Source organism: Cricetulus griseus, chromosome 2 (assembly GCF_003668045.3).
Source record: "Cricetulus griseus strain 17A/GY chromosome 2, alternate assembly CriGri-PICRH-1.0, whole genome shotgun sequence".
NCBI classification, from domain to species: domain Eukaryota; kingdom Metazoa; phylum Chordata; class Mammalia; order Rodentia; family Cricetidae; genus Cricetulus; species Cricetulus griseus.
This window is the reverse complement of record NC_048595.1, coordinates 97,420,525-97,436,469: the sequence shown is the minus strand read 5'-3', so window position 1 is coordinate 97,436,469 and position 15,945 is coordinate 97,420,525. Positions and strand designations below refer to the sequence as shown.

The 15,945-nt window shown below is 42.3% G+C and overlaps 1 protein-coding gene across 2 annotated transcripts in view; it reads left to right on the top strand.

Moving 5' to 3' along the window:
* Positions 1-15,945, top strand: part of Tdrd7 (tudor domain containing 7) — a 65,557-nt gene that overhangs the window by 23,098 nt on the left and 26,514 nt on the right. For both annotated transcript variants that reach the window (XM_027403164.2, XM_027403165.2), the window contains exons 5-7: positions 279-352; positions 2,496-2,713; positions 13,189-13,772. In XM_027403164.2, coding sequence (XP_027258965.1) covers positions 279-352; positions 2,496-2,713; positions 13,189-13,772 — 876 coding nt within the window. The remainder of the gene's footprint in view (positions 1-278; positions 353-2,495; positions 2,714-13,188; positions 13,773-15,945) is intronic.

Here is a 15,945-nt window from a genome sequence, read left to right as displayed (position 1 = left end):
ATTGTTTATTTCAAGTGTTTATTCTTTATGTGCTTTTATTTATTTATCCACTTAAATATGATTAGTTGAAACTCTAACTTCCAGGTTCTGTAGGAGGCTTTTAAAGACCTACTTTAAGTTTACCTTTACCATACTTTTCTCTGAGTAAATGTGAAGTATGATGCCAGATTTATTTTCTTATTTGGGAATATTTTCATAAGTTATTTTGCTGGTCAGTGCCATGAGAACTTGAAATGAAAAGTAGAGTGTTAAAAACTGGCCATTCTTTCACACCTTAGGTTTAGTCCAAAGTCATCCCTGCCAGCACCTTTGCAGACGCACCTCTCAAGGACCTGCGCCAAGGAAGTGAATGGTATGTTTCATATGTGCCACGAGGCTCGGGCCCCAAGACAAACAAAACATCCGATGGTGGCTTTTGACATGTGCACTCAACTTCTCCTGCATGAAATTTATCTCCCTCCCTCTATGTCTAACTTTAATCTCATGGAGTGAAGTGATCTTTAGAAAACATAATGCTTCCAGTGATATTATCAGCATGGCTTAAGGCCTTTATCACACTAGAGCCCTTCTACTCTGTGTCCATGTGGCCCTTGCAGAGTTACCTGTTTTCCTCATCGTCTCCCTAATTAGAGGGTAAACACTCAAGACATGGCGCTCAGCAGCCTCACTTTAAGGAAACTACATGCTCTATTTCAAAGTTATAAATGTGGGACTGAGACACTCTACTAGTAAAAGTTGGCACTCTAAACTGTGAGGTGTGGGGCCTAGAGAAATGGCTCAGAAGTTAAGAGTATTAGCTACTCTGCCAGAAGACCTGAGTTTGATTCCTAGCACCCACATGGTTGGCTTAACAACCATCTGTAATCTCAGTCCCAGAGTATCTGACACCCTCTTCTGACTTCTGCAGGCACCACACACATGTGCTGGTGCACAGACATACATGCAGTCAAACACAGCCATACACATAAAATAAAAATAAAGATTAAAATTATTTTTAAACTGTAAGGTAACAGCTAAGTTACCAAAAGGGACATTAAAAAAGCAGTAGGATGGTTAATAAAGTCAAGGAAACCCATGGTTAGAAATGCACCACTTACGGATGTGACTTGTGCAAGCAGTGTTTAAGTCCACTGAGTATTCTCACCAAGGACAGGTTTACAGAGTGCTGACCATGTACTCAGTGTAAGTGACTGGACAGGATTTGCTGCTTGCACTATGCCTCTTACTGAGTTCTAATTCCTTTTCCATAGGAATGTACTTATTTCATATTTATTTCATACTTATTTCATTGCTTATGAAAATGAATAGTATGATTTTTGTATATAAGAATTATTTTTACATATGCATTTGTAAACCAGGACTACTAAGTAGTTTTATATTAAGAGTTTAAAATAGAATAAGTTATTTCCTTAATAGGAAACACATATGGGTATCCTGGACCCTTCTGCTCTCTGTGCCAGTCTAAGAGTATCAGAGACACATCATCATGTCTTCTAGTGAGAAGAGAGGAATCAGCTCTCAAATATCCTCAAGGAAAACTCCCTTTGCTACCTGGCATCCTTGAAGACCAGTGTCCCCAGACTAGATTGTATATCTCTATTAATTAGTTAAAAAATAAAATTACTATATTTAACAGAAAAGATATCTTACTAAACTGTAAATGCATTCTTCATGTAGATGTTAGATTTTTAATACTTTGATATGTATCCTGGTAGAATTCTCAGTAGGTTTGACATGGCTTCCATAGTTAAAATACAAGAATGGTACAGAAATACACAGGTTTATCTCACTTAGTATGTAAACTCAGGCACTCTTAGTTTTAAATAAAAAATAAACAGAAGTGAAAGAAGCTATCTAAAAGTTTATGAAAGATAAATATTGAAGAAGTAAATGCCAGTGCGTGTTGGTGGTGATGTCTGGGTGCCAGACCTGTTGTTGGTGTTCATAACTAACTGGGATTGTTTTTGTAGTTTTTGAGCTTCTGTGGATTGTTAAATTGTTTTTCTTAGTAAAAGAGAAAGTTCACTATAATCAGAAAACCTGGACATCTTTTTATCTTTTATAAAATGTCCTTCACTCTTCCTACTAAGGCATATTTGTGCCTTATGTAACAAAATTATAGCATTATGACTTCCAGTTGAGCACTGCACATACATTTATATTATGTAAAATGTTGCCTCACTTAGTTGCAGTTAGAAAAGCATTAGTTAAATAGTAAAACATTATTTTTTACCCAGCAAGATTGCTCTAATGTTCAAAGTAAACCATAAAGCATCATTGCAGAATGAAGCGGCAAGTTACCTTGTTGGAGGTGTCTTGGCTCTGCTGATAAAATTCAGGGGTAATAGGGTGAGGTGGTCCTCAGTGCTGTTCAGTGTAAGTCCACAATCCTCTAAAATTCATGGTCCCATATGCCCATAGCATAGCAAAGTCAGAGACACAAATGTTAGGTAATGGGAATAATCTATTAATGTTATCATTCTTTTAATTTAAAGATAATTTAAATCAGACTGTTGAGAAACCAAATGTCACGCCTCCTGCCTCTTACACTAATAAGATGGATGAGGTTCAAAACCGAATAAAGGAAATATTAGACAAGCATAACAATGGCATTTGGATATCTAAGCTTCCTCATTTTTACAAAGAGTTTTATAAAGAAGACCTTAACCAAGGAGTTTTACAGCAGTTTGAACACTGGCCTCACATTTGCACGGTACGTGTTTTCTTCTTTTTCCCTTCTTATGCCTCTTCCCTGCCCAGCTTGCAGGTCCCAAGTCACTAGTCATGGGAGCAGAGTGCTTCATGTGTGCTGTTGTACTAATCTGTCCCTAAGATTAACACATGTGGCTTCTTAACACTACAAGAAAGATGTCAAGGTTGGAAGTGCTTTACCTATTTTGTCTTAATTTTAAGATGCATTTAGTAGTTGATAATATAGACTGTCTACCACTTTGTATTGATTGAACTTCTGCCAATAAACATTGACTGTTCTGCCATTTTAGCATTTATTGGTAGCAATTTGTATTAGTCTCAGTTTGTACATGCTTATTCTTAGAGCATTTTCAAGACTTTCAGCTGGAAAGATAAGTTATTTGTGCTAATTGTTTTTACATAGAACTTTGTTTGGAACTGATGCTATACTCATTTTTGAGACCCCCCTAACAGGCTCCCCTCATGGTAGAAACTAAATAGATTGAAAGTTTTCTGGAGCTGCCTCTGCTCAGAGTTAGTGATCCTAATAAGATGGTGGATCAGGGCAGTTTGTTAGAAAACTTGGTCCAGCCAGAGATAGAGACAGCTAGATTCTTGCACCCAAGTACTTTGTAGATGTTTCTTAATTATGAATATAGTCTGTTCAAAATGCAGCTGTCCTAAATGGCAGCATTAACACCTGCTTAGAACTTGTGTGTTTGTAGAATCAACTTCTTGAGTATGTTTGTTTTGAAAGAGGGCTTTTTCAAAGCCTCTGACCTAAGAAAAGCATGTGTTTTTGTCACTATTTTCCTCCATAGACTATGGTTCCCTTTGAGTCTAATGCCCAGTTCCAGACAGAAGTCATCTGTCCATACATCCATCCTGCTTGCTTCCCTCCATTCACACTACACTGCTTGTGTTTATCACTGGCCTAGGTGCTGGAAGCACTGAGATTAAGTCTGGTGAAGTAAATAGCAATGGAAAAATATGGTTAGGACAGTGTGACAAATGATAGAATACTCCAAGTGAAGTAGGGAAACAAGAAATGTCAAACTCTGGAGACACTGCTCCGTTTCCTGGTAAGTGCAGGAATAACAAATGTTCTGGAGAATGTCACCTGTGGTGTTTAAGATATAGAGCTTGTTCTTAAGATGGGAATTCTGTTTCCCTTCATTTGTGGAAGACTTTCCTTGAATGTGGTATGTTGATATTGATGTCCCCTCAGCCACCTTACTCCTGAGGGAGCTTGTTAGCCATTTGTTGGCCTGAGTTTCAGCCCATCTTGGATGCATACGATCCTTTGATTTTTAAAAAAATCCCTTTATAATCACATACTTTATAGTAAATTTTTAATGGCCATAGAGCTTTTTATGGTCAGGATACATAGATAACTTGCTGCTATATTTGGATAAGGAATTTTTCCCCTCTCTCTCTCTAGACAGGGTTTCTCTGTGTGCCCCTGACTATCCTGGAACTCGATCTGTAGACCAGGGTGACCTTGAACTCATAGAAATCTGCCTGCCTCTGCCTCCTGAGTGCTGGGATTAAAGGCGTGTGTCACCAATACCTGGCTTTGGATAAGGACTTCTTTAGAGCATATATTTAAAGAATAAACAATGTGTCACCTTTTTGGTTGTTTTATACTTCATGAGGATTACTAGCAGTTGTGTAGCTCAATTTATTACTTTTGGAGAAATTTGCCTCTTTGCTGCTCTGCATGTCTACAGAGTCCCAGAGTATTTGCTGCTCTGCATGTCTACAGAGTCCCAGAGTATCTATCCTGCAAATGTTAGGCTGCTACCTAGATGAATGGTTTCCTCTTACATTTAGATACTGAAGCAACCGACTTTTTTTGTTAGGTTTTCAGCACTTGGATCCATCTGTACCTCATGATCATTTCATGCCCAGTCAGGAGTGTTCAGCAGGAAGCAGGACTGCAAAATTCATGCCCTACCAGTGTCTCTCTTGGTTCTGAGTAGGGCTATGTAGACTGAGTAGGAGGCTGAGGAGGACTCCCAGTAGGAGGTGCTGATGGAAGACAGTGTGTCTAGGATGCCACAGAATTCCAGTCATTTAGGTGTCTGTTGATACTTTTCACGTCTATTTTTTAAGTTCTGAGTATTTTTAGCTACTTCAGTTATCCCTTGGTCCTTTCTCCCTGGCATTGAACAGTTGCACCAGGCTTATAGTCCTTTTCTCCCCTTTATTCTCACCTCCATGAAGAGCAGAAACACTGATGGCATGCCTGGCGCTGTGTTACCACAACCAGCAACTCAAAGGCAATGCAGAAAGTCTGGGATTAGAAATGGGCCCTTGTACTGTGGCTCATCATGACTGAAGAACAAATCTAAGTGCATTGTATTTCTTCATTTTTAAAAGATTCCCCTCAACTGTATAAAACACTCTGTATGAAAAAAATTAAAAATCAAGTTATAAAAATGCAAATATACTTGCTATGATACCTTGCCCATATTTTATTTTCTGAATTCTAGTTAACTTTAAAATTTTGCTAAAGCCTTGAGCTGGATTATGCATTATATACTTTCAACAATATAACTTCAAAAGTGACAAAGTCATATATACTTAGCTGTTGCTAAGATACTTAGGCATCTCTCTTCTCTTCTACCCACACTTTAATCTAAGCATGTGTTAATTTCTCCTAATAAACCATAACTCTGCATTCTAAAAAAAAAATAGAACTATCCTGTAGTCCTACCATACTTGTGGATGTTTCCATATGCTTGTCTGCAGGGCAGCTTCAACTTCAGGGACCAGATAGCAGCTGTGAAGTTTTACTTTGATGGAGCTTCAGATCAGGAGTGTGCAGTACCATGTTATGGAATGCTAGATGACAATGTTGAATTTTTATTTGTAGACAGGATACTGTTATCACTTTGTAGCCCAGGCTAGCCTTAAGCTCACAGCAGTCCTGCCTCAGTTCCTTGAGTGCTAGGATTATAGATAAGACTCCAATGCTGGGTTGCACGACATTTAACCTTTTGTGTCACTCAGATAGCAGAGGGTGTGCTGAGCTAAGGATACTGTAAAGTAATGAAGAGGTTCTTGTTTTTAGACAGCTGTGAAGGAAATAGAAATGGTGGAGAAGCTTCTCTTAGCTGTGTGGAGTCCCCATCAGGGCCTAAGAGAAGAGCAGTAATGTCTACTGGCCGCTCTAAACAAGATGCTCGCTAACTGTTGGACCTGACTGGCAGTTACAAAACACTTGTGTCTACCAGCCAGTGATCTAGGTGCGAAGGATAAAACAGAAAACAAGACACACATAGTCTTTGCTCCCATGGAACTATCCTATACATCGAGGAAACTCATCATTTAGACAGATAATGGTAGGCCTGCACTAGTTATGATGGCCACCCAGGAAGGGAGTAAACAGAAGGACTTGACATGGGTGACAAGTGCTCAGAGGAGATGACTGTTAAGTGAGACCCTCACACTGAGTGATGTAGACCAAAGGGACAACTCACACCAAAGTCAGAGGCCAGGAAATATTTTCAGGAAATTTAAGAAGACAATGGCTCAAAAGGAAGCTGAAGAACCAAGCATGAACCAGTTAGCTTCATAAAGAATCATTACTAGGTGGAAGTGGTGTGTCCCTACTCTGAGGTCGCCAGGATCCTGGCCTCTGACTGACTTGCAGATCTTACAGTAGGGACTGCTGAACAGGGGATTAGACTAAAACCTGCTGAGACCTGGTGGAGAGAACAGCCTCTTCCCTGTGTCAGCTGGCATGTCCATCTCCAGTGTCCTGCCCAAAGCAGAGTAGAGAGCTGAGAGGCTAGATTTTTGAGCCAGATCAGATGCACCCAGCTGAGAAGAGTTTCCACCCACAGCCTTAAAGATCCTGGAAGACCACTTTGGAACCCCCAGACAAGTATTCCATGTTTAATGTCACAGCAGGCCTTAGTTACAGAAAGTGATATGTTATGATTGCAATGTAATATTACTGAATGTAAGATGTCATGAATAGTTGGAAATACCTGATGACACTGATTATTAATAGCTTCCACAAAGATGATTTGCTATTCCATGCATTTCTGTTGGGTATCATCTTATAACCCATGGAAGTCACTGCCTTTTTAGAACTGCAGAACCTCTGAGTGGGAAGCATTCTTACAATTCTTACAAGTCTGCACAATGTCTGAGAAACTAGAAGCAGCAGCAGTTCCTTCACTCGCATGAGGCATGGTTTGTGCTCTTGTGTGCAGGAATGTGTTAATGTAATTGTAGAATTAATTGATGAATATAATAAAATTCTCTTCAGCCCATGCAAAATGTGTTGCCTTAAAAATAGCCTGTTCATAAACAAATGTGGACCCCTTGGGAAGTGGAATATGAACAATGGGAATACTATCACTACCCAACCCTCACAGTATCGAACACAACATATATATATATCCAGCAGAAGCCGTGGTGAAAGAGAAATGAAGGGCATGGCTATGGAATCTGGTTTCTAGCAAATGGAAGTCCTGGACAATTTGTAAGTCTCAACAGACCTTTGAATAGATGAAAGATGAACTGGCACATGGCAGAATGAACAGAAGTTGAGAAATAGTGAGCCATCTGTGTCTGAGCTACCCACAGGCCTGAAGGATAAATTGTGTTGGAACATGATTTGAAGCCTCAACACAAAACAGCTGCTACTCCATGGAAACAGAACTGTGCCCATACAGATGTGTTGGAAAGTATCTTGACTTGATTGGATACTACATTCTTACAGAATCTTAGAGAAAATTCTAATTCCATAGAGACAGTAATCTCTGAGGCCTCTGCTGCTCATTTGAGGGTGTCATTTCTTAGCTATATAACTTCCAACCTACATATCATCCTCTAAAGCCCTAATCTCATCTATGAGGTAACTAATCCTACACATCATAGGGTAGTTGTAATTGAATTAAATGTGACAAAATACATAAAGCAGCTGCCAGCAGAGCATCAGAAACCACAGCCCAGCCTTACAGCAGACAAAGCCATTGCTGAAGCAGGGGGATGCCCAGCAAGTTCTACAGAAAGAGTTACTTCAGTGAAAGCAAGAGATACTACTGAGTGGAGAAGGGTCCAGATGAAGAAACAGGGACTGCAACTCTAATATGAGCATTGGTGCCATCTTGAAAAGGATTCCTCTCCTTTCCTCACCCCTGCCACAGGTAATGAGAGCAAGAGAAAAGCCTAGTTCCCAGTGAGTCCCAGCTCCTAGTCGGAAGCATCCCAGAACGTTCTATAGATGTAACTGGAAGATTCCATTATCTTTCAAATGTGTGAGCCAGTGGCTTGAGCTTGGGCCAAGATGCCATGAATTTTATCCTTGTTGAAATGGGGCAGTGTGTGTCTAGAGACAGCATCAGTGAGAAGCATTAGGCAGACAAGCAGTTGAGAGAGTTGGCAACGCAGGAGGCTCTACCTCTGCAGCCACGTTCAGGGTTGTGGACAGCCAGGGATTACAGCAAGAGAACTTCTTAGGTCACATTTAAGTTCCTGTAGATGTGCCACAAATTATGCTTCTTAAACAGAACCCACTGGGAAGTACGGCTCCTTTCAGCACCTTGGCTGTGGATACTAGTATGGGGTGCTGCTGCAGAGGTGTGTGAGGTGTGTGTTGATATCCTGGCGTCTCCCTTTCCCGGGTCTTGGGCAACCTGGCCCTGTTCCTGCTCTTGACTCCTCTCCTCCTGCCCCATGGTTTCTCCTCAGCACCTGCCCGTTGCTCCACACCAGCCCTCTCCTGGGCCTGGGACTTCTCCTTCGGGAACCTTTCCTGGTTAATCCTAAGGCTCTCTCCCTACCCTGGGGTCGCTCTTCTCCTGGCTACCTTCCCTTACCCCAGGATTCATCTTTGATAGGTGATCGCTGCTCACTGACAACTCAAAGGCTGTCAAATGTTGCATGGCTGTGTCATGCATGCATTAGGTGGCAGCATAAGGACATTGCATGCAGAAACCATGTGGAACTGGGGCCACGTGGAGCTGGGCCAACAGCAGCTCCATGACTCCAGTTTCAATGGACCCAACTGCTGAGACTCATTCTAAACCACTCCCACTCCCCATATAAACAAGCACCTCCTGCCTGCTCTCTCTCTCTCTCTCTCTCTCCTCTCTCTCTCTCTCTCTCTCTCTCTCTCTCTCTCTCCCTCTCCTCTCCTCTCCTCTCCTCTCCTCTCCTCTCCCTCTCCTCTCTCATTCTCTCCTTCCATTTCTGCTCCTGATCAGTTAACACCTATTCCTCCCTTTGCTCCCTTTCTCAATAAATTCTATGTGGGTTTGTTGAGTTTCGTGGATCACATGTTTCATCGCCTGAAGCTGCAGCAAAGAACAACAGTGTATGGTGTAGGGCTACACTGTGCTGGTTTAGCTGGTCTCTGTCTTTCCTTGAACATAGTGCATCCCTTACCTCCCAGCAACACATGCTTCAAATTGTACCAATCAGTCTCTTTTTATTGTGGGTCAGTGACACTAGCCCTTTCCTTATCTCTCAGCTCTGCCTGCCAGCCAGTTTCACCTTTAGCACAGAGAGGCTGCCTAAGGAATCAATTGACCAGTCTTCCTGTGAATTGAGCATAGGTACAGGCTGTGAACAGTGACAGAAATTGTCATTGTTGAGGAAAGGCACTTGGGGTTCTTTCCTTTGCTACTAAGGTCAGAGTTTTACATTATTTAGTTAGTTTTTTTTTTTTTTTGTTAGTATTGATTCATTTTGAGCTTATAACCATTGTTAAATGTTTAGAGGACTGGAAAGGAGATCTATAGGTGAATAAAGGTGTTTATTACACCATTTTGAGTTTCAGCTGAATGATAGCCATGTAAGTTTGGAACATTATATAAGGCTTCAACATAAAACTGCTTCTCCATCACAACAGAGCTGTGCCCATATAGATGGTGTGGGAAGTCTCACTTTAATTGGATGTTACTAGATTCTTCTAGAACCCTGAAGAATTCTAATTCCATAGAAACAGTAAACTTAACTTCAGAGGCCTCTGCTGTGCTCTTGGCAGGTTAGCCTTCAGAGACTAAGTTCCCAGGTAAAACTAAAATGAAAGAAGATCTCCCTTGGTTAAGGAGAAAACAGTCAAGTGCAAAGGGTGAATTCTCACCTGTATGAAAACACACCTGTCCAAGGAAGTTGATGTTTTTTCTTTGGACCTACACCCCCAAACCTGCTGTGTCTCCTAGAAGCATGTAGAAACCTGGCGAGGGGACTCCAAATGATGCAGAAATGAAGCTGGATAGAATGAACTTGTGAGCGTAGAAAACTTAAGGCATATTTGACATAGACTCTGGTGGTCACCACAGAAGGTGGCTTGTCTGTGGCGTAGAGTGTTAGTGTCTTACATCACTGGTCTCTCCTGTAGAGGGCATCTTATGTGGAGGTACAGGCCTTGACAGGTCCTGTCACTAGACTGATAAGGATGGACATCCAGAGTCAAAGCTACAAAACAAAAAAGGCCATAACAGTATGTTAAGATGTTGAGGTTTTGCCCCCAGTGGGGGTAGGGCTGGGGGTGAGGGTGGGGATGGGGGAGCTCTTGATCCTTTCCTAGGTATGTGCCTGAATCAGGCGGGCCAGAGGAACCAGAAGTTGTCAAAATCCTCTTCTGGGAGATCTGTTAGAAATGGTTTCCTGGCTGTCACATGCAGGAAATTACAAAAGCCATGTTTCTGTGTTGGGAGCTGAATCAGGAGCCCTGTGACATGGGCCAGAGTACAGAAAAGAGCAGATGTCACACACCTAGTGTAACCATGGTTCCTTAGCTTTAGGGAGATTTGGAGGGTACAGGTTTCCTTTGTAAGCCCATTGTAGAATATAAAGGTGTGTTAGTCTTGTTTATGCTCTGGAGCATTTATTTAATGATACAAAGATGTGTTTGATTAAACAAAATTTTCCTACAGTCAGGAGGCTGGGTCAGCAATTAGCTGACAGGAAGTGGTAAGGAGAAGCCAGGTGGAGAAGGGTCTTTAAGGAGGGGAGAGAAAAGCACAAAGATTTCTGGGGGACACAAGGAGAAGAGGTGAGCTACTTGTTATTCGACCTCTCTGAGGAGTTGAATTCCACCTCAACCTTTGAATCTTGAGTTCTTTAAAGGACAGAGATTTAGGTAAGTAGCTGTGAAACAGAAGTCCTCCACTGCAGCTCTTGTGGCCTACCGCTGCTGATGGCAGAGCTGCAGTTGCTGATTCAGACAGCCTTGGCATAAAAGGCAGAAACAATTTAAAAAGCAGTCAGAAGAAAGTGCCAGGAAAAGCAAGTTTCCGTCCATAGAAGATTTTAAAACAAATGAGATAAAAAACATTTGTTTTATTTTTTAAGTCTAAATAATGTCTTCCATGTATATTCTCCCCTTTGAACTGAGAAACCTGTAAGCTGGTAGTCTCAACCCCTTTGGGGCTCAAATGACCCATCCACAGGGTCACTTAAAACCATCTGAAAACACAGATGTGCATTACAGTTCATAACAGTATCAAAATTATAGTTATGAAGTAGCCACAAAAATAGTTTTATGGTTGGGGGTGGGTCACCACAGCATGAGGAATTGTGTTAAAGGGTCGCAGTGTTAGGAAGGTTGAGAACCATTGCTTGAAGCTGTTCTCCAAAGGTTGGTTAATGAATATTTAGTCCAAACATGTTTTCCATGTCACTAAATTTATCAGGGAATACATTTTCTTGAGATGTTGAATGTGTCTGGATTAACTGGAGCTAGGTCAGGTGTTCCTGAAGTTAGGTATGTGTTTAATCTTAGTCAACCCGCCAGACCTTTGAAGAACCTCCCTTTTGAAATAAGGAAGCAGTCTACAGCCATAGCTCCCTGAACACACCCAGGCTTATCTGAAATAAGGAAGAATCCACTACAATTTCACTGGAGTTTACAATTCAAGGAAATCATGGAGAGAGGGATGATTACCTTAAACAAAAGCATAAACTGTGGAGGAGCTGTCTTCTAGTCTAGGTCATTTCCTGACTGTTGCTTGGACTTGAGTAAATTCTTGCCATTCACTTTGTAGGCTGATTGGCAAAGTTTGACATAGTTGCTGCAGACAGACTTATAAATACCCTGCTTCTAGATGCCTTTTAAGATCATCATGGAATTAGCTGGAAATGGTAGTGCACTTCTACAGTCTCATCAGTTGAAATGTAGAGGTAGTCAGAAGTTCAAGGTCATCAGATAGATGGCCGATTTGAGACCAGTCTGGGCTACATGAAACCATGTCTGAATAGCACAGATTTTTCTTGAATAAAGACTAGAAAAAACAGGATTGTGCTTTTGCCTTAGACCAACTTCTACTAAGTGGATAAGTTGTCCATAACTTCTGTCAAAAACAGTGCTTCTTGTTTAGAAGGGCTCACTGCATTGGCTGTGTGCAGAGACTGCACATAGGCCTTTGCTGGAGTTAATGTAGGTCATCACATGTTATCATACCTAACACATAGGAGGAAATGGAGGCTTGGCCCTGGAGCTCGTGGATGATGGGGACCAAATAAACATTGAAGTATCCTTTATTTTCAGGTAATGTCTTTGGAAATAAAAGCTTCATAAAACTGGAAAATGTGTCCTTTTAGGGGTTAAGTGGGGACACATGCAGTTGTGGACTGAGGCTTGTGGCCTGTTCTCTGCTGAACTAGCTGGCCCACCATGCACTTGAGATGGCGTTGAGAAGAGGTTGGTAGGTGAAGGCTCATCTGGCTTTAGATATGGAAGCCTGCCTGTTGTGACTTTGCCAGTATAGTGCAAAGCAGCCTTAGGTTACATAAGTCGGGGGGCTTCATGCACACTGAATCCCACATGACGTTCTCCCATGAAATGTTTCTTCTGACTTGTGGGCCATTTAAACTCTGAAAGTCAGTCTTAGCCTACAAGTTGGGGACTGTACTGGGCAATAAGCTGATGGTTGCCTACCCTGGTCTGTCGGAGAAGGGCTTCGACTTAGAGGACATTTAACCCCATCAGTTCCTCAGGGTGTGCCTCTCAGGCATGTGAAGTCAGAGTCTGGAAGATACCTGGTGGTCTTTTCCCACTAGCTCTTTAGGGTGGCAGTGCTTTCAGTTGCCTTTCTGGTGTGGTGATTGAGCAAACTATCTTATCTCTGGGGCATCTTCACTGAAGAATCCCTCATGGAAGGCTGAGGAAGGAAGGCAGCACTCCTGTTGTGCTCACATAGTTCTCGTGTAACTCCTGAGGTGTATTCCTGATGTAGCTTCATCCCACACTAGATCCAGTGTATGTTGTGAGCTTGGCTCTGGATTTGGCAGACAGACACTGACTCATGATTCCCTGGAGCAGTGTGAGTCTTAACTGTCTTCTGAGTGAAATGAAGGCCTTTTCTTTTCCTGATTGTTTCTGAACTGTGGCTCAAGCCATTCGTCAGGTGATGCATTAAAAAGAATAACATTTACACCTTTTTTTGCATCATGAAATTGAAAAGGGTGCTTTTCTCAAACTGTGTTTTAGCCACTGAAATATCTGTCATTTGCTTTCTTTAAAATTTTCAGGTGGAAAAACCTTGTGGTGGTGGTCAAGATTTACTTCTTTATCCTGCCAAGAGACAGCAGCCCTTGAGAAGTGAACAGGACCCTGAGAAGGAGCTCCCGTCCCCACCACCTGCTCCCAAGCAGGAGGTGCCATCGAAAGGGAACCCAACAGTGATGCCAGATGTCAAGCAGAAAGTGGCAGAGCTGCTGGTGAAATACTCAAGTGGCCTTTGGGCAAGTGCACTCCCCAAAGCATTTGAGGACACATACAAAATCAAGTTCCCCGAGGATGCCTTAAAAAATCTTGCCTCGCTCTCTGATGTGTGCACCATAAGCTACATTTCCGGAAATACCCAGAAGGCAATTCTTTATGCAAAACTCCCATTACCCACTGACAAGATCTTAAAGGATGAAGGGCAGGCACAAGGAGATTTTGACATCAAGTCAATGATTGAACAAGAATATTTGCAGATAGAAAAAAACATGGCTGAAAATGCTGATGAGTTTGTGGAGGACATAACCGTGCCACCTCTGGTGATTCCTACTGAGGCCTCCCCATCTGTGTTGGTGGTTGAGCTGAGCAACACAAATGATGTGGTTATCAGGCAAGTTGGCATTTCTGGTTGTTAAGATGCGGTGCAGTGTTGTCACTTGGCCATTCTTTGAATGGATGCTGTTGAATGAAGGAAGAAAACCACCCTGAGGGGGGTTATAGTGAAGTGCAGTAATACACTAATATTTGTTAAATGCTTACAGTATTCTTAGGAGAAAAGAGGACTAATAGTTTTTAAAATTGAATGGTAATACGAACTTGGAAAAATTATGTCATAAGCATCATGGCAACTATATCAGAAACATTACATTTCTATCCAGCCTGTAAACAGAAAGCTCTCTCCAGACCAGGTGATGCCATCAACCTAGGTCTGTGCAGCAGTCCTGAAAAGTCAGGGTAGCTAACTTCACCATACATCTCAGATTAGCTGGTGGACCTAGAGGTGCCCTGCTGACTTGAGTCTTTAGATGTCATTGTGTGGGACGAGTAGCTGTCACCTAACTAGCTAATGATAGCTAGAATTGAAAACAGCTTGACTCTGAATGCTTGTCTTAGGCTTTTAAGAAAACTATGAAGCACACAGAAAATGCAGAAAGATTGCAATTTGCTGCTTCCTGCAGTGGGAACCTGTATCAGTGAGGCACTGGATCACCATCCAATGTGGAGCTGGGGCTGGGTAGAGGGGGAGAACACTGAAGCAAAACAGAATCCAGTCCCCTTCACCCCAAATGGCCCTCTGGTTTGGGCTGCCCAAGACCCATACCTGAGCTACAAAAATCCCAGAGAAAGCCCAAATCAAAATCTCCAAAAGGAAGAGCTTGGCAACATTAAAGCTCCAGTACTTAAGCAGACCAAGGCTAAGGAGACAATGATACCTGGCTTCCTGGCTCCGCTGTTAGGAGGGCTCCTTACAGGGGCTATAGTTTATATGGGATATTGGATGCAGGTGAATCTTTGTACTGGTGGCATGCTGAGATTGATCTATACACCATTTCTGTCTGATTGCTCAGGTAATTTGGAGACTTACAAACCTGTACTTGTTACTGCCCACTCTCATGCAGCTGTAGCACCATCCCTTTTCCTCACACATGAGTGTAGGCATCCTTCTCTACTGACTGTTGCTGCAAGCAGAGGCAGCTGCAGCTCCCAGGTGCCTGCCAGGAGTTTGTACTGGGCAGATTCCCTCACCACAGTTCAGGCCCTCAAGGAGGCACTCTGACCAGGCCCCAGGCTTCCAAGAGCCTAGAGCCCCATGGAGGACTATATCCAACCTCTCCTTAACATTTGCAGCACTCAGTAAATGCAAATGGCGGAGTTTGACAAAGTATCTAACCAGTTCAGGGATAAAGACCACATATAGAGTTTCATCTTAAAATAGCCATTGTCTCCAAAGATGCATTCTTTGCATTTTGTGTAAAACTTCTTTCTAGCTCTCTGTCTTCTCTCTACTAACAGGGAGGTTGGGCGGCCATCTCTGTCCTTCTGATAGTTACTAAGACCATATGGAGCAGTTTCTTAGTGTTTCCTCGAATCACCTGAGGCCCTGGATAAAACTGGATCAATACAAGAAACAGGTCTTGTGCCACCCCACCTCCTTAGCTTGGTGACTTGGGGGCTCTTCCAGCTGACAGGCTTTATCCTGTGGCTGAGATCTTCTCATTTTATGAGCCAGACTTGGTTTTCTAGATCTAGCTAGCATCCTGGAATGAGGCCCTCAAGGAAGGCAAGAAAACAACCCATTCATGGCAGACAAGAAAGGAATGTGTTTTGAAAACACACTGGATCAAAGGACTGCATATCAATAGTAGAAATGTTTAGAAAAGGCTGGGGTATGTTTGAAAATAATAATTCTCAGGATGTACATTTTAGAGGAATCCAGACAGAACATGTCACCTCTAAGATATTAGCTCAACATTTTGTTGTAATTTGCTCAAATTTTTTAAACAAGTTTTGGGAGGCATTGCATTGCTACATCTTTCTGTCTATCTTGCAGAGCTAGAGATGGAGCTCAGGGCCTAGCACAGACTAGGGAATTGCTCTGCCACATATACCCCCCAGTCCCAGGCATCACTTTGTTCTTTTTTGATAGTTTCCCTGCTTTTTAAAACTTGAGAATTCTGAGATGCAGCCTCAGCCAGAGTCAAACTACCTGCCAGGTTCTCCTTTCAGTAATCCATACAGATAGATCTAGCAGCCTCAATCAAACTCTGGGGGCTAATCTGGAC